Here is a 24,199-nt window from a genome sequence, read left to right as displayed (position 1 = left end):
TCTTTCCTGGCACATCATTGGTCTGTATCTTTTATAAAACAGAGCCATGATTTTACACTTCTTTGATGTTGCATCACTGGCTTTTCCTAAAAGATTCTTACTCAATGATGCCATCTGCTGGAATAACACGATTCCATTGTAGCTCAAAACAATTCTTTCACAGAGTCTATATTTACTACATTTAATGTCATGACAATGAATCAGGTCATGATAATAAATCAAGGCGGTTTGTAGTTGCAAATAACTAAGGTTCATAGAGACAATTGTATGAACTGAAAGTCCTTAAAGATTAGAAAACATTTTTGCTTTAATCTAAAACAGCTGAAAAGTAGAGTTTACATTTTCACAATATCATCTGTTTCATTCAGAAACATAATTCTATGGTATTAATTTTTAATCTGAATATGATTTGATTTGAATTGTAAACTTTAAAACCACACAATGTTTCTCAATAGTGGAATAAATCACCTTTACACTGAGATAACCAATAGTACTTAACTTGACAAAGTAGCCAAAATATGAACTCTGCCACCACAACAGCCAGTATCAGTAATTATTCTTTGCTTTGTATTGATTTTGTGGTTGTTGTTATCATCATTACTTTAGGTGACAAATATAGAAATGTAACTTGATTTTATTTTAAAGGTCATACTGATATGGGAAAAAAATTAACAATTGTCCTTACCTTTGAGCTAAGAGAGAAACTACGTGAGCCCCATGAAGCCCAATTAAGTTTAGTTTCATTTATACTATTTACATTTTAAAATGTGTTACTTTATACATATTTAGCTAAAAGATATAAGTCGCATACATTTAAGATGTAGACGTTTTCCGAGCGTTTTGGATAAATTTATTTTTAAGTTTATATAATATGAATTGTATGTAATTCTTAGAATGGATGTCTCCATATGAGTGGGCATTAAGCACAGTGTTCATCCGCCCTCTGGTGGAGGAATGCATAAATTGCAGTTGGATAGGAGAGGACAAATGTCACTGACGTTTCAGCACCTGCAGAAGGACAGCTCCCAGGTCAAGTGACCAGGATTGTTCAGAAGTGCGACAGGCTTCCTCTGTTTGATCTGTATATGCTTTGATATGCTTTATAACTATTACTTCGAGTATTGCACTTAATTACAACTTTATAACCAAAGAGTGTGTAATCATTTTTTATCTTGGTATTTGAGACTCTTGACTGAAATCATCCATTTCAGTCAAGAAAATATGTTTTCCAATGCATTTCTAACTTTAAAGTTGCAACAAGTTAAAAGAAAAACTCTCCCAAATTGCTGTTTAAAAAAAGTGCAGCACCGCTCATTGCTCCTCTGAAAATAAATAGAGCTGACCTAAATATGGCTTCCCCTTTAGACGTCCCAGTGGATCACCTTACAGCAGAGAAGGTTAGCAGGCTCCCCCCATGCTCTCTATGGACACTGGTTTCCTTATTAACAAAATTATTTTCAATCCGAGCCACAGGGCGACCTAATTTCACTGCTCATTTCTGGCCACTGGCCCACTCTCATCTGTTGCTGGTGGGAGCTAATACCCTGACAAGTACAACGCAAAAGGGCAGAGAGAGAGAAAAAGAAGCCACAGGCCCCTGTGGCTTTTTTTATTCAGGTGTGGCATTTGGAGTTGATCCTTGTGCTTCCCCTGACACTTGTATTCGTGTTCGTGGTCTTAATTAAAGTGATATTTCGAGGGAGAAGGTTCTGTTTGTTCAGTTAATGAACCCCAGTATTCTCTGCGGGCAAATGGAAATGCAAGTGCTCCAATTAGCATATGTTAGCATTTTACCATGTTTATTCCTCACTGCAGAAAACAGCTTACCAGGGCGAAAAGCTTCCCAGCCTTGTAGGAGCGGCTGCAGAACTTTTTCACCCCAAAAATAATTGACTGAGGCTAATTAAATTCGATCTGTGGGACCTGCGCTTAAGTGATTTATCTGTGCAAGTTTTGTTTTGAGTTGAACTTTTGCTTCCTAAAAATGAGGAAAGACAAAGTGAAAAAAATACTTTAATTTCATAAATGTGTACAGTACATGTGTGGGGTGGGGGGAAATAGCCCCTTGTTAGAGTAGCTTGCATCTTAGTGCAGCTTGCATATACATTTACATAATATTTGTCATATTTACACAAGCTTTGCTAGCAAATAAAGATACAAAAAAGAAAAAAAATAGATGTGCAAAATAGTGATCTACGTTTGCTTTTTGAATGGAATTGAGCTGCACTTTGATTGTCTAAATAATAATTACGATCAAAATAACTGTAGTAAAGATAATATAATAACAGGTAGACACATTGACAGTGTTGCAGTGGTAAGTTAGATTAAGAGCCATGAGATTTCTCCAAAAGAGAATGTCCATTAAATATTAATATTCACCTGTGGTTTTCTCGTCATCTTAGCTTTCATACCATTTAAAAACGGCAAAATATTGTTGCACTTATTTTTCTCAGTTTCTTCGCCAATTAGGTCAACAGTTGGAGTGTCAGTCATTGTACAGATCATTATTTATCACCGCGGCTTCCCCTTGCGGAGACATCTGAAGACGCCGTTTCTTGCCAAACGTGGAGAAAGAATTGTGGACGTCCAGTTCACTTCGCTGCGCTGTTGGCCGCAGGGTGCAGAAGCCTGACGGAGTTCCGGGAATGTACACATTGTGGTGATAGTCAGGTGGTGGGTGTGGGTGTGGATGTGGATGTGGATGTGGATGTGGATGTGGGTGCGGATGTGAGGGAATCGATGGCTGCTGCTGCTGCTGCTGCTGTTGTGGAGGAGGCGTGCATCGAGGAGTCCAGGGCCGAGAAGGAATCCCACTAGCTGATGGAGACATTTTGTAGTCTGCAGAAAGACCAAGCAAGAAGAAACAACTGCTTATTATGCAAAAACTATCATTATTATGACACAACTATATTCATTTATACCAATCTCATGCAAATCTGGGTTTCGTAGTTCTACCAAAAAAACAACTCAATATAAGAGAAAAAAGTTTTATTACACGATAAAACTAAACATAAATGATGCTCAACATGGTGTCTTTGACAAGAAAGCAGGGAAATCTGTCATTAACTTTAATTGGCAGAGTATACAGTTTCATTAAAGGCCACTTCACTCCCAACATATCTGAAATCTTACCTTTCATGCCCTTCATTTGAGTTCCCCAAGTCCAGTATTGTCCAGGTGCCATTGAAGTGACATAGTTCTCTGGGTCTGCATGCATTGCCTTACGCATAAGTGTGCCATCCATATTGATAGAGTTGTAACTATGAAAAAGTCACATTCATTCAACAGTTTTAAAAATGGTTTAAAAGGTGTTTTTTTTTCTTTTTATAAACATTTACAATTCAGAAAATGTACTTAATGAATGTAAGGAAATGCAACATTGTTTAGCATACCAGCTACTTAAGTCACAATGATACCTTTTGATGGAAGAGTTCTGGGTCTTCGTGAGAGTCCAGTCTGTGTTTGGCTGCTTCAGCTGCAAGGACAAAGATATGTCAGCACTTCATCAAAATTTGACTGAAATATATTTCTGCAGCTTCATGAAGAACATCTATTTTCACAAGCCTTATCAGAACCCGTCTAAAAGAAGGCCTTCCGTCCACTTCACCCTCATAGATCATAGAGGTCATTGAAAAAGGACTGGAGCATTCTATTGTGTCTGTCTTGAAATGGTGGATTATTCCACATGGAATCTGACTGCCGCCTTGTGGATCTATGGAAAAGCGCACCTTTTTTTTTTCCTAGGCGCTCTCGGCAATGGCCAACTTTCACTTTTATCCTCTATTGTGGAGCGGAAAACTGGAAGCTAACGGAAAGCAACCTCGGGACTTTTTCGGACTTGGAGCTCACATTATGCATTCAACGCTTGATTAGTCCATCTAAAGTTGTTAACAGAGGGAGTGCGACGTAAGCGTATTATTAAAATCGGCATTCAAAATAGTCTCCTCGCCAACTACGCATAAAAACCAATTAGAACCCTACAGGGATGAAACGAAACATGATTTTAATCTTCAAAGGAACGCGTACCCGGGAAAAAAAAAATTAAGAAAATTACACACGTCATTGTTTTGTGGACTTTATGCATCGTTTTTCATTAATATTTTTCTGATGCTCCTCGAGCAAGGTTTTTAATTAAAAGTCTCTCAGAGAGCCTTGGAAAAGTTTGCCGCCCTCGCTGAATCAAGTGCACGACTCTGCACGCGTACGGCGCAGTTTGGAGCGCACGTTCACTCACCCCACCTGTCCTGTTTGCTTACCACGCTTGGACGTGTATTTAATCTTCCTTTTCACCTCCAATCCATCAACTCAGGTACGCCTGTGCATTCGCTTTATGCAACGCTCAAGTAGTTTCTTTGTGAGTTGTCTTTTTCTTTCTTTTTTTTTTATTCCTTTGTCATCGACGACCTTACGTAGGACTCGTCTGAGCGCACGAGCAGGGACTCTGGGTGAATTACTGGAACCAATTAGCGAGAGGAAGGGCACTTTCTCCAGAAGGTCCATAGCTGCGGGCGGAACAATCAGCGTGACCTCAAAATCCCTCTCGTGGCCAGAGGTGTTTGTGCCAGTGACATTTCTCCCCTCCCCTCTTCTGCCTGGTGGAGTTTAGTGCGAGCACTCTGACTCTTTGTGCCTCAAGGATTTATTTTTTTCAGGAAATCAGGGTGACAAAAATCAGCATTACGCACACGTTTATGCTCTGATGCCCCGTCTGTTAGGATTAGAAAACACCGGTCTACACATCCTTTTGCCGTAAATGCCCTCTCTCCTTGTCTCCTTCACTCCCTCTTCTTCGATTACACCCTTCCCCTCTCTCTCCTCCCACCCTCGATCGGCGTATCTCCCTCCCTCCTCACCCCCTCTCATACAAAGGACAACACCGGACAGATCTACAGGCAGTCCACGTCTCAGTCCGGCCATGTCCTTGCACCCCTTTCTTCCCCCACCCCCTCCACCTCCCATCCCCTTCTCCTTGCATCCCCCCCCCCCCACCCCCCCCACCTTCCCTTCTGCGATGTCCTACTCTGTCTTTCCGAAACCGCCTGTTTGCCATTTCTCATCAATAATTGACACCCCCGCCCCTCTGCGAATACGCTACATTGTTGATAGTGCAGCCCGGTTGTTGCTTTTGCCCTTGAGGCATAGTTAGTGGGGTTATATGTCCCATATTGTTAGCATGAGAGCGAGAAGGCATCAGGGAAAGCCAACAATAACTGCATGTAACCAAACTAATGCCTTTAACCTTGAATTTGTGCTCACATTCAGGTGCTGGAAGCAGGTGCGCGTGCAGCCTCATTCCCTGACAATTATTGGCAGAGACACCCAGTGATTATTCGCACAAGTAACATCGATTCCCTTTTAGTTCATGTATTATAAGAAAACACTACAATTATTATTATTAAGACTGAAAGCGGAGCCCCCTTCCCTCCCACCTCTCCTGTACTGTAAGTGACATCTCACTTCATTCTAAGTCACGGTCCGTGCGCAGCTTACGCTCCACGCAAGACGGTGCTTCACACTTTCATTAACTTGTCAATTAAAATGTAATTTCGCGTCATGTCATTTCATTCCGCGAAGGGGAAACATTACCACGGATTTCAAAATTGAGATAAATTAGCCTCTCGTCTTAAAAATATAAAATAAAAATAAAAAAAAATCCTAAGACACAGTGAAAACAAAATCACTTAAAATATTTTTATTTCATTTCATTTTGTTGTTGGGTTTTGTTTTGTTTTGGGGGTTTTTAGGTTTGACTTCACACCTGTGTGGCACGCGTAATGTGACCTTCAAGAGATGAAATGTCACTCTGGCGCGTTGTTACAGAGAAGGAAGTAAAATGAAGTAACAAAGCACAGTTTAAACTCCTGTATTATTTCTCCGATGTCGTGCTCACCTCGTTCGGAGTTGTAGCTCCGTTGTTCACAGATGCGCTCCGGCTGTGCGCGTTCCACGAGTTGTCCGCGTTCTTCGCCTCGTTGTTCCTCGGCGTGCTGCTCGGGCTGCACGGCTTCAGAAACATAAAGTCACTTTTGGCTGATTCGGGGGTCAGACAGGCTTTATAACAATATGACTGAGAAAAACTGCTATTTCCATTCACCTCCATGCAGTTCGTGGGTACTTTGGACGAGGATGAAATCTGCAAGTTGAGGTTTGATTTTTTGAACACCTCCGGGGGCGGCTCTGGCTGAAACCCCCCGCAGCAGCAGCAGGCTAAGGGGGGCAGGTTGTAACCGCTGTGGGTCTCCCGGTCCTTGTAGCACTTAACAGCAGCCAGCACGATGATGGCCACCAGGAATATTAAAGATATTGTGCTGAGTGACACGATGAGATACAAGGCAAGGTTTGAGGGGGGTTTCGGGCTGAGTGTTAGATCTCCGAAATCTGACAGCGACTCAGGCACGCTGTCTACAACTGTGAGGACAATAGAGGCTGTGGCAGAGAGCGGCGGCTGTCCGTTGTCCTTGATCAATATTACTAATCTTTGTCTTGTTGCGTCTTCCTCCACTAATCGGCGAATGGTCCTGATTTCGCCCGTATATAGAGCCACGCTGAATAAGCCCGGATCAGTCGCCTGAATAACCTGGTAAGACAGCCGGGAGTTTTGCCCTGCGTCTGCGTCTAACGCTGTGATTTTGGTAACCAAATACCCCGCGTCCACAGAGCGCGGAACCACCTCCGTGGCAACAGAGCCGTTCTTGGGCAGCGGGGACACAATGACAGGCGCGTTGTCATTCTGGTCCAGAACAAACACGTTGACCGTGACATTGCTGGCGAGAGGGGGGAAGCCAGCGTCCTGCGCCTGTACCAGAATCTGAAAGTTTCGAAGTTGCTCATAATCGAAAGAGCGCAGTGCGTATATGTTGCCGTTGTCGGAGTTGATGGAGACATAAGTGGACACGGGCATGCCCTGAATTTGACCCTCCAGAATGGAATAAGACAGATATGCGTTCTGGTTAGAATCTGGGTCGAATGCAGAGACAGAGCAAATGGAAGCGCCGGGGGCGTTATTCTCGGTCACATAAACTGTGTATGAAGGTTGAGAGAACCGCGGGGGGTTGTCGTTTATGTCAGACACTTGAACTAGAATTGTTCTCCTGGTAGAGAGTGAAGGGGAGCCCAAGTCTCTGGCTGTAAGTGTGATGTTGAACTCAGACACAGTCTCTCTGTCCAGCGGCTCGCTTGTCACCAGCGTGTAATAGTTTTTAAAAGATGAGTGGAGCTGAAAGGGGACATTATTCGGAATCTGACAGTCCACGTTCCCGTTCTCTCCCGAATCTCGGTCCATGACGCTGATCACAGCTATTACTGTGCCAGGCGACGCGTCCTCCTGGACAGGTGTGGACACTGATGTGAGGATAACTTCGGGGGCGTTGTCATTCACATCCAGGATGTCCACCAGTACCTTACTGTGTACTGCCACAGCCGACGGTCCTCTGTCTTTTGCTTGAACGTACAGTTCATACACACTGGCTTTCTCGTAGTCCACAACGCCCTTCACACGTATCTCCCCCATATAGGGGTCCACGCTGAACAATTCACGCACCTTAAGAGGTGCGTGCCCGCTAAACGCGTATGTGACTTCCCCATTCGAGCCTTCGTCCAAGTCTGTGGCGTTTAACTTCAGCACCAGCGTTCCCCTGGGTGCGTTTTCCACCAAGCTCGCCCTATAAACCGAGCGGTCAAAGACAGGCACGTTATCGTTGGCATCTAACACAGTGATCGTTATTAGCGCTGTCCCAGAGCGTTCAGGTGAACCTCCATCAAAAGCAGTAAGAACCATTTCGTGCCTTTTTTGCTGCTCCCTGTCAAGCGGCGTATCCAGCACCAGCTCGGCAAACTTGCTGCCGTCATTGCGCGTCTGGATGTTGAGCACAAAGTGCTGGTTTGCGCTCAGCTGGTAGGAGCGCAGAGAGTTGGTGCCCACGTCCTGGTCCTGTGCGCTCTCTAAAGGGAAGCGTGAGCCGGGCGCAGCAGACTCTGTGATGTCGAGATTGAACTCAGTCCACGGGAAGCTGGGGGAGTTGTCGTTGACATCTAAAATCTCCACTTCCACTCTGTACAGTTCTAACGGGTTTTCAATGACAACTTGTAGGTGTAGAAAACAGCTTGGGCTTCTTTCACACAGCTCCTCTCTGTCTATCTTTTCGTTAACAAAGAGGATTCCATTCTCCAAGTTCACTTCTAAATACTGTTTCTTGGCGCCGGAGACGATGCGAAACCTTCGCGCTGAGAGCCTGGCCACATCCAGACCCAGGTCTTCTGCGATGTTGCCCACAAATGCCCCGTGATCCAGCTCCTCGGGGATGGAGTACCGAATCTGTGCAAGTACCAGGTCCACCACACACGCACACAGCAGCAGACATATGACCAGACCAGTCACCGGAACCCAGCAGCCTCTGCAGAGTGTACGCTCCATGTCCGCGGCGTGCGTAAAGATGAGCTTATCCAGACATGCTTTACCTCTTAAAGCCTGTCACCATTAAAGCTGCGAAGTTTAAAATCAAATTAGATAAACCTAAAAGAGTTTGTCCAGATACAAAAAATACATATGTATGTCGCAAGATGAAAAGTTTCTAACATCTATCAGTGTATAAAACTTTGTGGGGAAACTGCAGATGAAAGAACAGCAAGCGAAAGGAGAAAGACGGTGGCTCTCTCTGTGCTGTGCACCACGCGCAGCACTGGTGTGTGAACGGGGGGAGGCTTGCGCTTTGATTTTCCAGTGTATTAGACACTCGGGGGAGCTGGTGGTAAGGCGCGCGCGTGTGTGCGGGTCTCCAGGCGTGTGTGTGTTCATATGTGTGTGTGTGTGGAGAGAGAGAGAAAGAGAGAGAGAAAGAGAAGACAGAGAGAGAAGAGAGTGAGAGGGAGAGAGACGGTGCGTATGACACTGAGAGAGAAAAGGAGGGAGAGAAAGCTAGATGGAGGGGGTGGACGTTGCTCCGCGCTGCTCTGTATTGGAGGACGTCGACGATAAGTGCGACTCTAATTATGGTAGACGTTTAACCCTTTCACATCCTCCTTTTTGACCCATTAAAGAGACGAAAGGGGGCATGTTTGAGTCCAGACGTCAAAGCCAGATTTGGATTAGGAAACGGATAGTGGTCGCTTTCTAGGCTGCATTTACCGGATCAGGATTTGTAATGATGTCCAGGGAGTCCTGCAAGATGACAGTGATGGGCAACATGACTTAATAGTGTTTTCTCATGATAGTGTTGTAGCTTTTTTAAAAAGAATAAACTCACTGAGTGTATTGTTTAGATAACAGGTGTTTCATCCTTCTTTTGCGTTGCTCGAAAGGCCCACTAGTCGCTACCAGCAGACTCCCGGGACTCCATAATGCTTTTTAATTAGAGGCCTTTGAAGATGAATGCCCACACTGCAAAACAGTCCCATTCATTAATCATCACACACGAAATGGGCTTTTACAAAAGGAATCTTTGATGGGTCAGGATATTCATTTTTAATCAACATTCAAATGAGTGTGCCTGGGCTTAAAATGATTACACGGACGGTCCTGACTGGACAGCACAGCCACGCAAATGCGAATTACGCGACTTTAATTCACTTAAGTAGACCTGAACATGTATCAACACAATCAACATAAAAGCTATGGTATGAAGCCATAATCATACTTGTCTCTAATCAGGTATTATAGCCAGGATCAAGTAAATATCCCAAAGGTTTACAGCCTCTGAAGAGGGAGACAAAACGCTCACATGCAGACTAATCCAACAGAGGAATCTTAAAATCAGATTATAAATAACGCCGGTGGAAGAAAGCACCGTCATATCGTTTATGTCAGCAAGAAAGTCTCTCTGAAGCGAGGCACATGTTTGCTTGGATCTAATCTTACCCGTGTTAATCCCGGCCTGCAAGAAAACCGCTGAACGGCAGAGAAAGAGGGCGACATAGAGAGGGAGGAGGAATTAAATGACGCCTTTGTGAGTCCAAGTTCGTCTCCAGACAGACACGAGTAGCATCCTAATGCAAAACTGTGGCGTGAAATGTGGAAGTGTCTTTCTGGGACTTGCGGCACTACCTTGACCCCACAGCAGCACTGTGGACGACGAGTCACTTGTTAGTGAGTGAAAATTTGTGTCAATAAAGAACAGGAAACTGTCATTTTGTCCTTCCTAGTCGAATTTGATCAAATGCACCTGTTACACTTTGACCCGATTGGAGGAAGTGATGGGCTCTTTTCGTCTTAAGCGAACCAAATTTCTACTTTCACAAGAGCAAATTGAGATCTGTTGCGGAGCTTTACGTAATAGCAACCAGGACAATTACGGGAATATAAATAGATCATCGATGTCTGACTTCTTTTCACCATTGCTCGCATGTGCTGTCCTTACTTTAGAGAATGTTGCAGAAAGTGCTACTCCCACTTCCCCAAACAACAATCACAGATATACAACACCCCCCACTCTTCAGGAAATAAAAAAAAAAATCCCTGGGTTTAAATAAGCAGAAAACACAATCTGCTTGGAGACTTAACCTCAAACAGATGGTTAAGCTTCTCCAGAAATGATTACATTTCTGGAAAAAAAAAGAGAGAGAGAGAGAGAAAAATCACCACCACCAGTTCCATTGCTTTCCACTTCTTTTTAATTAACGGAGTGAAGGATTAGTGTACAGCTATCCGGGATCAAGCGTCCTCCAACGGAAGAATACAAATGTTTTGTGATAAATAATCCCAAAGCTCTTCGTCCGGTGCTCCCCTCGGTGCCTGATATTAACATGCATTACACGGAGCATTAAGCCGGTCTCATCCGCCCCTATCGCCCGGTTCACCTCATTGTCCGACAAAAGGAGACCCATTACTTTCTCTGAGCTGATGCGCAACAGCCACCTGACCGTGACCCGTTACTTCTGCCTCGGTAGAGAGTCACAGGATGAAACAACGCATCAAGAAAGGTAATAGATGGTGTCAAGAAGCTTGATTTAATTGTATTTTTTTTATACTCTAGAAGTTTGGGATTTTAGAAAATGTTTTCAACTTATCGCTGGTGGTGTTGCATCGGCCCACGACGTATAGACGATTCAAGCGGATTTATTACAATCATTCGTGATCCGATGGCGCCATCAACTGGGGACTGTGCAGAAATGGAGACGTGTATGAAGTTGAATTTTTCTAACGTAATAATAATAATAATAATAATAATAATAATAATAATAATAATAATAATAATAATAATAATAATAATAATAATAATAATAATAATAATAATAATAATAATAATAATAATAATAATACTTAGTAAAGTTTAATACATCTATAATCTAACACGTTTATTGTTGTAGGGTCATGAAAGGTGCTAGTGCTTATCACAGGTCACATGACACCGAGGGGACAAACGTAACGAACAACCATGCATGTTCAAACTCACACTTATAAGGGAATATAGAGAGTTCGATTAACCTAACCGTGAGAGAACCAGGCATCTCGATTTCCTAGCTGCAAGGCAACAGTTCTACCCACTGTGCCACTGTGCAGCCCAACAACCAATTCATCAGTTTAGAATATACCAGATTTTTAATATAAAGAGTGACGTTATTTCAACGAGTCCTTGATGCAAAGCACTTCAACAGGGTTATTGCTGGCTTCTTTTAATGGGGTACAGCTCCACAGCATACCAGACCTCTACTCAGCAAAGAGAATGAGATTTATTTATTTATTTATTTATTTATTTATTTTTATTTTTTTTTATTTTTTTTAACAAATACTCACCATTTTTTACACCAGACGTACCAGGAGTGGCTTCTGTAAAACAAATGCTTAATTTTATCTTCATCCTACCAAAAATTCTAGTTAATGTGACTGCCGCGTTTAACAAACTTCCTCTGTCCTAACATCTCCATCATCCATCCATCCATTGTTTTCTTACCTGTTTGTTACACTTTGAACAGTGTAACAGTTTAGACTAGATAAAAAAATATATTTAACAATGACAAACCCCGAATCCTTTATTAATCCGCGATCCTATGGCGCCATCTAATGGACATTTATCAGTATAATACCGTCCAGTGGGTTTGTTGAAGCAGGTGTATGACGACATCTTCAACTTCAACTCCACACTTCCAGAGTGTCCTGATGTGTGCTTGTTTGGCGGGCCAACAAGAGTCTCTCCAGGACCTTCATGGTGTGGGATGTCAGGGCAACAGGTCTAGAGTCATTGATGACTGATGGGCGAGTTTTTTTGGTAGCAGAACCAGACAGGATATTCTTCCACAACAGACCCTTCACTTCAATCAAGCTAAGGTTGAAGAGTTGCTGCAGAATCCCACAGAGCTGCTCTGCACAGGCCTTAAGGACTCTGGAGCTGACACCATCTGGACCTGCAGCAGCTTGCTCTGCTGAGTCTCTTCAGCTGCCTCTTCTCTTGGCTGTGGGAGAATTTATATTTTTCTGCCATAATTCAAGGACAAAACATCTGAGGTTTGACAGGACAGCTGTGGGTCAAAGGAGGTGGACGTCTGTTAGACTGGGGTCAGGAAAGGAGGATGTTGAGATTGTTCCTGAACTAAATCTGATGAAGAATGTGGTCAGCTCATTTACCCATCTTAAAATATTAATTAATCATCTCCCAGGTAAATTAGTTGATTCAGCTGAATGAAATCAAAATTAATGCATGAGTATGTTTACTGATCACATTTAAAACGGTATTGAGTCAAATTTAACCTGATCATGTTTGGTGACTTTAAGGCCTTTAGCATTACATTTACTTATGGCGCCACCTGTTGGACATTACGCAGTGTAACGGCTATTTATGGAGAATTTACTTATTAAAAAGACTTGTAGATCGTAATTCTAGAAAGAAAGAAATGTCTTCTAAATAGTTAGTTTGTAATTTGAGAAGTTTTTACTTTTCCTTGTCATTTACAGGCTAGCCCACATGGAACCCAAACAGAGATTATAGATTGTACTTTTCCATTTTTTTTCATAAATTTCATTTATATCTTTGTCCTTTTCAGTATCGTGGGTGACTATTTTAATAATTTTCACAACATAGAAAGTTAAAGCTTTTTTTTCCGTTTCTTTCAGCACATTTTTCTTTTTCTTTTTTTTTTTGTCTTTTTTTTTTTTTTTTCGGCGAAAGAACCCAGATAGTTTTGGGGAATCCTGCATTTACAACTGGATTATTATGTCGTTTTTCCATCGTTTATCGTTTCTCTTAAGATAAACAATATAAAAAATAAAAATAAAAAAAAGACATCGGACAGCGCCCGTGGTCGAACCCGCGGCTGTTAGGCCGCTGGTTAGAAACTTGAACAACCTCATGTTTGATGTAACCACTGAGCTACGCCGACGCCGGAAACTAAACCCGCACAACATGATAATAAAGTACAACATCAATGGAAATATTATGAAGTGCTATTGGTGTTGTTTCTGGGCATTTGTTTAATTCCTCTCACTTTCTTGGTGAAACGCAGAAGAATAACTGCCGCAGTGATTTATTTTTGCCCCATAAATACGCGATTGGTTACGACAACGTTTCCGCCATTTTGTGAGTGGCAATCCCATTACACAAGGCGTTGGAGAATAGATTTTATATTCAAAAGAGACACAAACGTTTAAACCAAACAAATTTTCTATGTATCAAATGCACAAGTACTAACAGCTGTGATCACTGAGAAAAAATAAATCAGCAATGCCAAAAATATAAAATATAACATAATAACCACACAACAGCACTTAGAACAGAAATGAAATCTTTAATTGTCCCAACGTGGAGAATTCGGTTGCAACCAAAGCATCAAGCTATATAGGTTCACAAAGGATTAAAATTTGCAAAAAACACAAAAACACACAAAAAACACACTATGCTTTATGGGTTCTTTGTGCCCGCAGCGGTGACGTCACATCCGCATGCGCGAAATGCGGCCTGCTTGCTTGCGCTTTGAGTTACCATGACATCTAGGAAAGACAGTCTATTTCAGAAGCAAGTAAAGCAATACCACGAGCAATGTTGTCTTCCAAATATAATAGGCTTTTAAGTTTTCATGGATTTCCAAGTGACTCTGAATTAAGAAGACGGTGGCTTGTAAATATTCGTTGCGACAAGTTAAAGTTAATTATAATGTTGTATTACATAATCTTAAAGTGTCAGTTTAGCGGAAGAGCCGCCAGACCACCGCTACCAACCCACAGCTACCATTGACCCCTCTTCTATTGCGGGCACCGGTAATAAGATAAACGTTGGTTACGTAAAGAAATCAGATACATTCACTATTGATACTTGAGCAGTTTAGAGAAACAGCCTGACAAAGCCTGGGCCGTTGCTGCAATACACCCGCTATATTAGAAGTGGTCTTATGAATTAAAGGAATCAGCTTTTATCGTTTCACAGACATCATCATAGTCAAATCTCTCTCTCACGCCAGAACAAAAGAGGACAGTGGCTGATTTTTAGATTTTTGCCGAAATAACATATGTGGATAAGATCGGCATCATGTGTAGCTAATTATTAGTTGAGCAGCAATCTCCCAGAATTAAGGAAATCGGCGACTCATCTTCTGGCCAGTGTTTCTGCTAGCCAATTTATTTGCTGGCCGATTTATAGGTTCATCCTATAAGTGGCGATTATGCTGTGTAATGTCCAAAGGATGGAAAATCAAATCATAAGTGCAAAATTCAGCTTTCATCCCAACCATTCCAGGACACTATAGGTCCACAGAAAAGAAATTTCAATATAATATCTTTCAACGGGTGTTGTAATCATCTTTTTTTTTATTGCTTTTGTTGACATTTTGTTTATCTTTATGTAGCAACATTTAGTTTAATAATTTTATTTTCATAGTTTTGCTTTTTTTATGTCAATTAATTATACCATGAATGCATTTTTATACACATATTGCATAAGACTAAATATTATGTGAAGTCATGTTTATTTGTATAGCACATCTCAGCAACAAAGTAGTTCAAAAGTGAAAAAGGCGGTGGGATTGCAGTTCAGTGTGGGGATTATTTCAGAAATGTTCATGCTGACAAAGAAAATTCGCAAGGGGGAGCCAAAGTCAAACAAAACGCGTAACAAAATATTGATTTCAAACTTGTCTTCTCTCACACACTAAGACTTGTATACACTATCCAGAAAAGAAAAAACCTTGATTTTAACAAAAAAGTCACGGACTTTGTTGCGCTTTTAAATAGTGGTGCATATTTGTGGAGAGAAAAATCCACTTCACAATATTCTCCACCTAATATTTTTGTAGAACCATATAACTTTCAGTGCAGTTGCAGCTGTCAGGCTTTTGGAGTATGTTTCTACCAGATCTCCATATCTATAAACTAAAATTGTTGTCTGCAGACGTTCAGTTAGATTAAATGGATAGTATGTGAAGAGCTTTTTGTTGGATTTTGTTCTAGACTCTGACTAGACTGTATTTGTTTGCCACACATGGTGCTTTGCATGTAGGCCACAGAGTTTAGTCTTGGCCTTGGTCTTCGGTTTCTTTAGCCCTCACATGGCTTGTAGCTTGGACAGCTTATGATAATCCACATAAGCTTTCTACTTGTCACATATTCATAATTGGCATATTTATGGAGGACAAGACTGAAAATTATTCACTGAATAGAGTCTACCACCTTAACTGCAGTTGCTCTGTAGTTACTAGGGGCCTTTCAGCTGTTTTTTTCTGATTAATGCTCTTCTTGCCAGGCTTGTCAACGTTTTTGAATGATGGACCCAACAGTTCTTCATGAGATGTTCAAAGCTTGGGGTATTGTTGTCTAACCTAATTCTTCTTTGAACTTTTCCCGACCTGCCTGGTGGGTCATGATGCTATTTGTTCACTAATATTGTTTAACAAAGATTTGGCAAAGCAGCTCCTTCTATATTGATATTAAAACACATACAGGTATATATGTGCTAACAAGGGGAGTTCGGAGGATAACTGGCTTTTTTGTTTGGAAACTAATTCATCTTTATCCCCCAAATTCAAAATTATTCACTATATTGTGTAGTTTTATCAGATAAAAAAAATAGAATGCACCCATGTTTATGGTTGACACGTCACAAATGCAGAAAACCTCAAAGAAATAACTTTACAAGGCAATTTAGCTTTTTAGGTTTGTATACTATGATCTTAGCATTCTTGCTAAGCCTGTGCGCATCCATGAGAGTCTTTCAGAGAGTAAAAACAGAGCGATGGATAGACAGACATAGGCTGAAGGATGGGGTGAACAGAAGCCAAAGGGAAATGAGCGGACACAACAAAACACAGAGACGTGATGAAAAGCAGGGTGACTTCCACCTGCAATTAGCTTCACCTCATCACTCCTCAGTTTCCATAATAACCTGCTGAACTTTGTCCGGTGTGTGTCACCACAAAATCTATCAGAGGAGATACACTCAAAAAAGAAGAGATGAGGGAGTAAGAGGTGAGTTTTCAAGGTCATGCAAGACAAAGAGATATGAGCAAGAAATCATGAGGGAGGAAGGCAGGTGAGAGGAGATAAGACACGGACGACAAAGAAAGGCAGCAGATAAATGTTGATGATACTAGCACAGCGAGCAGTGAGGTGATTGGAAAAAAAAAAGAATAGTTTGGGATGGGGGGAAGAAGAGGGAGGAAAATAAGAGGCAGAAAGAAGGTTTTTGTCCACATGCTCCTCAGCTGTGTAAACTGAAGGTCTCTGCTGAGTCTCGGATTCCCCAGAAGAAGGGGGATATTTATAGGAAGCTGGCAGAGGCAGTGAATGGGCCCTTGCTCTGTCACACCCACTAATATTATCATTATTACCTTATATTCACAAAAATGGAAAAATGTCAGCAACCTGAGATGCCTACCGAGACTATAGACCGTGTCCCACTTGTCTCAGTGTGAGTCTCCTCGCGTTCCTGAGAACCCGCCTGTTGGTGAGACGTTGTTTTTCTAACAAAGAGAGAAGAGATACAAATTAGAGAAAACAGAAGCAGTGGGAAAGGCTGGCATGTATCAACCAGTGGTACACCAAAACCTATTAGAGCTGTCAAAGAATGAAAGATGGAAAAAAAAGACAAAGAAAGAAAGGAGCGAGATGGAGCAGAGCTAGGCAGAAACAGACATGAGCACATATTCCACTTCCAGATTATAAAATTCCCGCAAGTGGCAAACGTGTTCAGACTATACACACACACACATACAGACACATTGGCATTTAGGTCTACAGCCACATGGTAGCAGATGCAAACCCAGGCACACATGCAGAAACACAAACAGTATGGTAGACATAACAGTAGTGCACGCGCATGCATGCATGCTGGGAAGAGAGGAAATTCCAGAGGGAACAGGTGGGAGTGGCGATAGCAATCTATCAGGATGACTTTGATCTCCTCCATGCCTCTGTCACTGCCGCTGAAAAACTCCCAATGAATCAGGACAGCCTCCAATCAATCATAATGTGTGTGTCCACACTAAAATGTCACCACCCAATGGAAGTACTTTTAACTTGAAAACAATGGTTAATCAACTAAGATTTAAAAAAAAATGTGCTCACTATTATTGCATAGAGATTCATAATTCTGGATTGTATGCCATCTGTCAATTTGCCCTTAAGACAGAAAAACATTCATCTCTTTTCTATTTATGCCTATTTTCTGGGGGCAGGGGGCTCACAGTCTCTCACTGGCTACTTTATTAGGTATACTGGTTTAATTGCTTGTTTTCACAAATAGAAAATCAACAAATTGCAAGCCAGCAACCTATTCCATTTATGCATCTAGAAGTGGTCAAAAGAATTTGCTGAATTTCAAACTGCTCCTCAACTTATTTAATGTGTATCAATGATTTTGATGATGCCACACATGAAAGTGTAACGTCTGTTGACTGGTTTTCTCAATAGTGGAATGTCTGGTGTTGCTATGGCTCTGTATTTTTGTGTTTTTATGATGTAAAGCACTTTGAACTGCCTTGTTGGTGAAATGTGCAATATAAATGAACTTGATTGATTGATTGATTGATTGATTGATTGATTGATTGATTGATTGATTGATTGATTGATTGATTGATTGATTGATTGATTGATTGATTGATTGATTGATTGATTGATTGATTGATTGATTGATTGATTGATTGATTGATTGATTCCTTTAGTCCCAACAGAGCCTCATCTAGTCACTGTAACCAACCTAAGTGCAATCAACCTCTGTAAAACACTGATATTATGATGGCTATTTCTATTTGGACAGTGTCACAAATAGACACTATCCATTATATAGTTACAAACTTTTTCCTTGAATATGATAAATGAGTTCACTGTTTTCCAGTGGCCTCCACAGTCACCAGAACTGAACCCAAATCCATTTTGGGATGTGTTGGAGTGGAAGATTCATGTCATTTCAGACCAAATTTATTAGGAATAGTTCCTGCTGCACTTTGTTGGAAGATCCGCGACAGTTCAAAATTAACAAAAAGGTACTCTAATAATAATAGCAAAGTGTATCTAATAAAAGGACCAGTGAGTGAATTTGTTCAATAATAAAAATGACCTGCAGAGGGCGGTGTTGAGACCAGACACAGGGAGTTGAACCGGGTCATACCTGAAACCTGACAAAAAAACATGATGAGAGTGTTTGGTTATTCACTGACGCGAACCAGCAGCGATAATGCTTTCACACTGGATCCTGCACGGACGATTATTGGTCTCTTGATTGTCAGCAAGATGATCTGAGATTGGAGGTAGTCGAGAAAAACACGAGGAAGGAAGGGAATGGGAAACAGAGATGTGATGGATGGAACCAAGCCAGTGTCTACTGAGAACAGAAGTCAGCGGTCAAAAGATCTTGTTTGTGGGTATGTGAGCGTGTGAGCATGTTCTCAGGGTGATCTGACCTTTGAGGAAAATTAAACAATATCACCAAGTAAATGCCTCATCACATGAAAGTGCACAGACCGACCATTATGTCAGCCAACACCATGTATGTGTGCTTGTGGTTGTTTGTGTGTGTGTGTGTGTCCGTGCGTGTGTGGGCGAGTGCCAGGGTGAGATGAGTGTGGAGAGCCCCTGCCTTAGGGGACGGAGCAACAGCTGACTGACAAGCTGCAGGAACATGATCGTGCCTGCAGAAATCTTTTTCAAAGCGCATCTTATTAATAACTTTTTAAGAAAAATCGTTTATCCTCTCATTCTTCCCTTACTAGTTTGTTTCATTGTCTGCAACCTTCTCCCAACTACATCCCTCCTTCACCCACCTTTCTACTTCTCCAGCAAATACTGGGAGGTGGGCTTGTGTTATGACACTCTGGCATTTAGCAACATAAAACTCATGAATGGAGGAAAATATTTGCACATAAACACATTGGTCAGCTCGTAAACCGTGCTACATGGGCAAAACATGAACAACACAACATGCAGGGAGAGAAAAAAAATGATGAAAACTGTTTGCAGAAATTATTCATTTCCCTTCCTTTTTTATTTTCCCTATGCTCACTGTATACCCCTCCCACTCCCTTGTTTCCCTCATTCTCTCTCACTTAGTTCCTTTTGCACATTTCATTTCTTTTTGCATATCTCCAGACTATCATACCTCCAGACACACACAGCGAACCTCACAGCTTCTAAAACAACTCGCCTTCCCCCCATTTCTAGATCTCTCCCCATTTTCTTTCTTTCTCTCAACCTCATTCCCGCCCTCCCCTCACTACCTGACATTGTGGCTCAATGCCCAATGAGTCACACCTCTGCTAAAATCATCAGAGATGGAAGGAGGAGGGAGCAAAAGAAAGAAATTGTCAGGGAGAGAGAAAAAAGTATGTTAGGGTGAAAAATATAGAAAATAAAAAATGGGAGGAGAGAACGTTAGGGAGGCAGAAAGAGAGAGTCTCTGAGGAGAGAAAGGAGCATGGAGTGCATTTAACTTTTTGACTCCGGTAGTCAGTCTGTGCATGTCAGTAACAGTTAGTCTGTAGACAAACGACACACACATGCACGCTCAAATACGCATATGCACGTAGAGCCATATGCAAACATAGCTTGCTCAGTGACATTGTGCATGAGCCCACCTGCGTCCTCTGCAGACACATGCATGCTCAATTTTAGCAATGAAAGTGCAAACAAACCCCAAGTTCAACGTGCGGCTGTAGCCCTGCCTCCGAACATCAGCCTCCCCCCACCCTCTCTACCAGTTACCCCGGGATACCACACAAACACTCCCTGTTGGGCAACACTGGGAGTTAGGAGAGGACGCACATGGGTCGCACACCTCCCCAAAGCCCTGAGAGTTTGAGACCAACTGCATTTGTGGATGTGTGCAAGTGGGCTCTGCATATGTTGGGCAGCCATATTCTTTTTCTATAAGGGGCAATGTTTTCTCACGATCCATTTCCTGGCCGGATGATAGAGATGAGTGAAAGATTTGCTGTAATGGTGGCAGACGAGGTGTAAAACTTTCAAGAGACAGTGAATCAAAGAGGATAGGAAGGTAGATCGGCTCAGGAAGTGTAGAAAAAGTCCTTGCAGAGTCGCTGGTGAGAAGAAGTTTTGTTTACTTCAGTAAGTTTCACTTGTTCTGTGATTTACTCAAATGTCCCTTATCCCTGAACTGTGAACTTGGCTTGCCTGTCACAGAGGGGGCGCTGGCTTTAACGAGGCTTATGTTTTATGAACCCTGAGGGATCCCAGCAAGCTGTGTGGATGCTGCAGCGTGCCACGTGCCTGTCATCGTTCCGCACTGCTGTTTTTGAACACATCTCTACTCCATACTTCTGAGAAAATGTTCTGTTTTTCATCCTTTTATTCGTTCTGTTGGTAATTCAGAAGGTTAGGACCGTAAATCATTTAGGTTTTCTTTGTTAGATCCTCAGGTTGCCTTATCAACACATTTCCAGATGGGAGGAAGTCGACTTGGTTTCAGATTGTCTTTGTGTTTGGCTTTCAGGGATTCGTTTAGATTTTAAGGAAACTGAAAGACTTTAGCTGAAAGCTGTTTAGTACGTCTACAAATGATACAGTCAGTTCTGCTTTGATGGGGTCAATCCTATCTGAAGCTCTGGGTTTAGGAAGCGCAACAGGCTTTTTCCCAAAGCCCCAGTGTTTTCAAAGCCATACCAGCCAGCCGCAGCGCTCCGTTCGCCCTTTGTGCTGAGCACACCAGACAAAACCTTGGAAGGCATCCACTGCAGAGCACATTCCCAGAGTACTTCTTTTTTCTTCTTTTTACAAGTGTGGGATGGGGTCTAACAACAATTACGGTAAAATGTGACTAATATGTCGCAGACACACTGCTGTATGTGTGCGTGTGTGTGTTTTTTCTGACCTGCTCTTTCTCTTTTCCATCCACTCCTCTCTTCTTGAAAATTCTTCCCTCTCACTTCAAACCCCTGTAATTACAAACAAAGCGCTGACTCCTCTCCAGCTGAAACAATGATAATGATGGAGAATCAAACATATGTGTGTGTGTGTGTGTCTTCATCAAAGCGGCGCTGACGTTGATGGGTGTAGAGAAATGTGTGGAGGACAGTAAGGATTAACACAATCTGGGCACACGGCCCCGTCACTGAGAGAAATGGTGTGTGTGCATATGTTGACTCTGGTCTTGATAGCAACGATCCAACACACAGCTGCTCTCTGAGCTTGGCATTTAAATGAGGCAAGCAGACAGTTGGAATAAATGGGACGCAGACTGAGGCGGAGGTATTGGAAAGGTTTAAAGAATAGAGAAGCAGGTTGCTCTTAAACACGAGCTTTAAAGGTTTCAAAAAAAGGGGGGGAAGAAAACAGTAGAATCTTTGAAGGCACAGAAAATAAAAGTCATATTTTTTTCCTAATAAAAATCGAACATGCTTCGGGTTCAGTAAAACATTTGTGTTACAGTTTATCTGGGCTGCATAAATGGATGGTTGAGAGGTAGAGTGTGTACTCCCTGGTTGTGTTTGGAGCAGGCCCAAGCCAGAGGAGCTCAAAGCGCTGAATGTCATCATCAGAGCTGTCGGAGAGCCAAGCAGTAATCACACCCAGATCACCTAAACGCTCACGCCAACTTACAACACCAGTCACTCCAGAGTGGTGGGCGTGTGTGTGTGTGTGTGTGTGTGTGTGTGTGGGCGTGTGTGCGTGTGTGTGTGTGCAAGAGAGCTCTGGTGGAGTGAAAGAAAGAAGAAAAAATAAAAAGACAAGAAGTACATGTCCATGCAGCAAGAATGCATTCGATATTAGTGTGAAAAAAGCATGTGCGCGGACAAGCTATGTGGTCATAGAGCAGGCACGGGGAGGGAGGAACAGCTCGGGATGTGTGGAGAAGAGGGTGTATTTTTTCTCTCCTCTTTCTTCCTCCCTCGCTCCATGTCAGTCTCATATCCCACCCCTCTATTTTCCATTTTTACATGGAGCTCCAGATGTGAAGGGAGTGAAATATTAAATTACCAAAATGGGCTTGTTTCTGCACTTTGGCTACATCAAAAACAACCCAGCCCGTGCTCTTTCCTGACCTTGCACACACACTCAAGCACATTCACACTTTCTGATAATATTTTAAAGTGTGCTTGATCATTTGCTAAAGGAAAATGGACAAATTAATCATTGTTCCCTGGTCATTACTGACTTTGCTTGGAGTTGGTGCTTTCAGTTGTGCTATATATATATTTTTTTATTTTTCAAACTGTTAAGGCATTCTCCAGGCCCATTAGATCCCCATGAGTTACTGGGCTTTATGCACATGTTGTTGCTTGGTCTGCCACTTGGTGGCAGTGTCAGGAATATGTGCAGCAATATGAAATGTTTGCTGGGCAAAGTTGGTCGTATGTTATTTGTGCTTTTGTTTGTTTGTCTTACTTGCTTTTTTCCCCCCTGAACATTCCGAAGTTGTGGTGAAAGAACTGGGTTATAGGGTGCGACTGGGTTGCTATGGATACTGATCAGCGGTAAGTGAAGCCACTAAATGTACTTTTCATTGCCATGTTTTGGTTCATCTTTTCTTTGCTGACTTTTTAATATAAGGCCCAAGACCACAGTTCTTTTTGCAATGCTTATTTCTGAAACTTCTGGAACTCTATTTTAATTCCTTAAACTCTTTACATTCAACATTAAAACAATTGTTTTCACGCCACTTGATTAGCATTTTAGTGAAGGCTAATAGTCCAATAGAAAACGTAACATTTTAAGCTAGTAGTATAAACCAAATAAATTGTGACCTTGCAATAACAATTTAATAGCATACTAATGAATTGCTCATTTTGCTCTAAATGAAACCAGACAACATTTTGTCCTTTATTAAATGAAAAACAGGACCAATCTTTTCCACATTTTCTCACATCACTCAATGTTACTAGAATTTTATGTGGCTCAGGAGGAAAAACTGATTTTTTTAAAATAGTGTTAGTGTCCCTTTTCAGATCTAAATTAGAAAAGTGTGGGTTACTAATGTATTCAGCCTCTGAGTCAGTATTGTTTAAAAACTACATCGTACAGCAATCATAACTCCAAGCTTTTTGGGGTTTGCCTTTCCTAGTTTCACACATGAAGACTGAAGCTCAGCCAGGCTGTTTGGAGAGCATCTGCACATCTTATGTGATATATTGCCTCATATTCACAAACAGATTACATGCTGAATTTTATTACTAGGCCAGTTCTATATGGTAAATGGCAAATGACCTATACTTGCATAGCTTTATCAAGTTCAGAGGACCCTAAAGTACTTAACACTATAAGTCATTCACCCATTCACACACACTCCCACACTGATGGTGGCAAGCTACTGGAATGTAGCCACAGCTGCCCTGAAACAGTCTGACGTGAATACACATTGATTTATGGTGTATTACAGTGGATGTGCAATGCCTTGAAAAAGGACTCATGATATTTAAACTTTTTAACTTCGTGTTTTGCCACATTTAAACCGCTTATATCTCTGTAATTCTTTTTTTTTTTTTTGAAATTCTTTGTGATAAACCAACACACATAATTGTGAAGTGTAAGGAAAATGGTAGAATGATTTTCATAAGTTTTACAAATAAATTTCTATGTTCTTCCCAGCTCCCTTCCAGTTGTCTACCTTCTTATTTGTTCTCCTCACTCTTGGTCATATCCTAGTATAAATCCTAATCAAAGCATTTAAAAGCAACTTGTGAAATTTATGTAAAATGACCCAGTTTAGGTTTGATTTGATATTATGTTCAGATGAAAAATCACGAAAAAACTTCAGAAGAGTCATTTAGTGTAGCACAAATATGAAGCAGAGCCGCACGTAATTTTTTAACCAGTAAATGATTAAGAGCAGGAGCC

General features: G+C 41.7%; 2 protein-coding genes across 5 annotated transcripts in view; one reads left to right on the top strand and one right to left on the bottom strand.

Moving 5' to 3' along the window:
* Nucleotides 1-2,000: 2,000 nt before the first annotated feature.
* Nucleotides 2,001-10,069, bottom strand: si:ch73-233f7.1 (uncharacterized protein LOC100537710 homolog). 3 transcript variants are annotated; one of them, XM_044126238.1, is made up of 5 exons: nt 9,854-10,069; nt 5,891-8,482; nt 3,417-3,475; nt 3,133-3,260; nt 2,001-2,838 (listed from the first exon to the last, which is right to left on the bottom strand). In XM_044126238.1, the coding sequence occupies exons 2-5, from the start codon at nt 8,411-8,413 to the stop codon at nt 2,486-2,488; spliced, it is 3,063 nt and encodes a 1,020-aa protein (XP_043982173.1). In that variant the 5' UTR covers nt 8,414-8,482; nt 9,854-10,069; the 3' UTR covers nt 2,001-2,485. The 3 variants fall into 3 exon arrangements, with proteins under 3 accessions (XP_043982173.1, XP_043982174.1, XP_043982172.1); XM_044126239.1 differs by lacking the exon at nt 9,854-10,069 and having other exon boundaries at nt 5,891-6,004; nt 6,095-9,104; XM_044126237.1 differs by lacking the exon at nt 9,854-10,069 and having other exon boundaries at nt 5,891-9,104.
* Nucleotides 10,070-22,774: 12,705 nt separating this feature from the next.
* fgf18a (fibroblast growth factor 18a) overlaps nt 22,775-24,199 on the top strand; it is a 35,320-nt gene continuing 33,895 nt past the window's right edge. The window contains exon 1 of one of the 2 annotated variants that reach the window (XM_044126236.1): nt 22,775-22,839. The gene's annotated coding sequence lies outside the window, so the exon portion shown is untranslated. The remainder of the gene's footprint in view (nt 22,840-24,199) is intronic. The other variant, XM_044126233.1, reaches the window with a different exon arrangement.

This window comes from Gambusia affinis, linkage group LG09 (assembly GCF_019740435.1).
Source record: "Gambusia affinis linkage group LG09, SWU_Gaff_1.0, whole genome shotgun sequence".
NCBI lineage: Eukaryota > Metazoa > Chordata > Actinopteri > Cyprinodontiformes > Poeciliidae > Gambusia > Gambusia affinis.
This window is presented reverse-complemented; position numbering and strand designations above follow the sequence as displayed.

What these genes read in the sequence shown, in the direction of transcription:
- si:ch73-233f7.1 (XM_044126238.1), bottom strand. Translation starts at nt 8,413, where the DNA reads ATGGAGCGTACACTCTGCAGAGGCTGCTGGGTTCCGGTGACTGGTCTG. An exon ending in GAGCTACAACTCCGAACGAG is followed by an intron (nt 3,476 to 5,890) that starts GTGAGCACGACA and finishes TTGTCCTTGCAG; the next exon opens with CTGAAGCAGCCAAACACAGA. An exon ending in TCAAATGAAGGGCATGAAAG is followed by an intron (nt 2,839 to 3,132) that starts GTAAGATTTCAG and finishes GTCTTTCTGCAG; the next exon opens with ACTACAAAATGTCTCCATCA.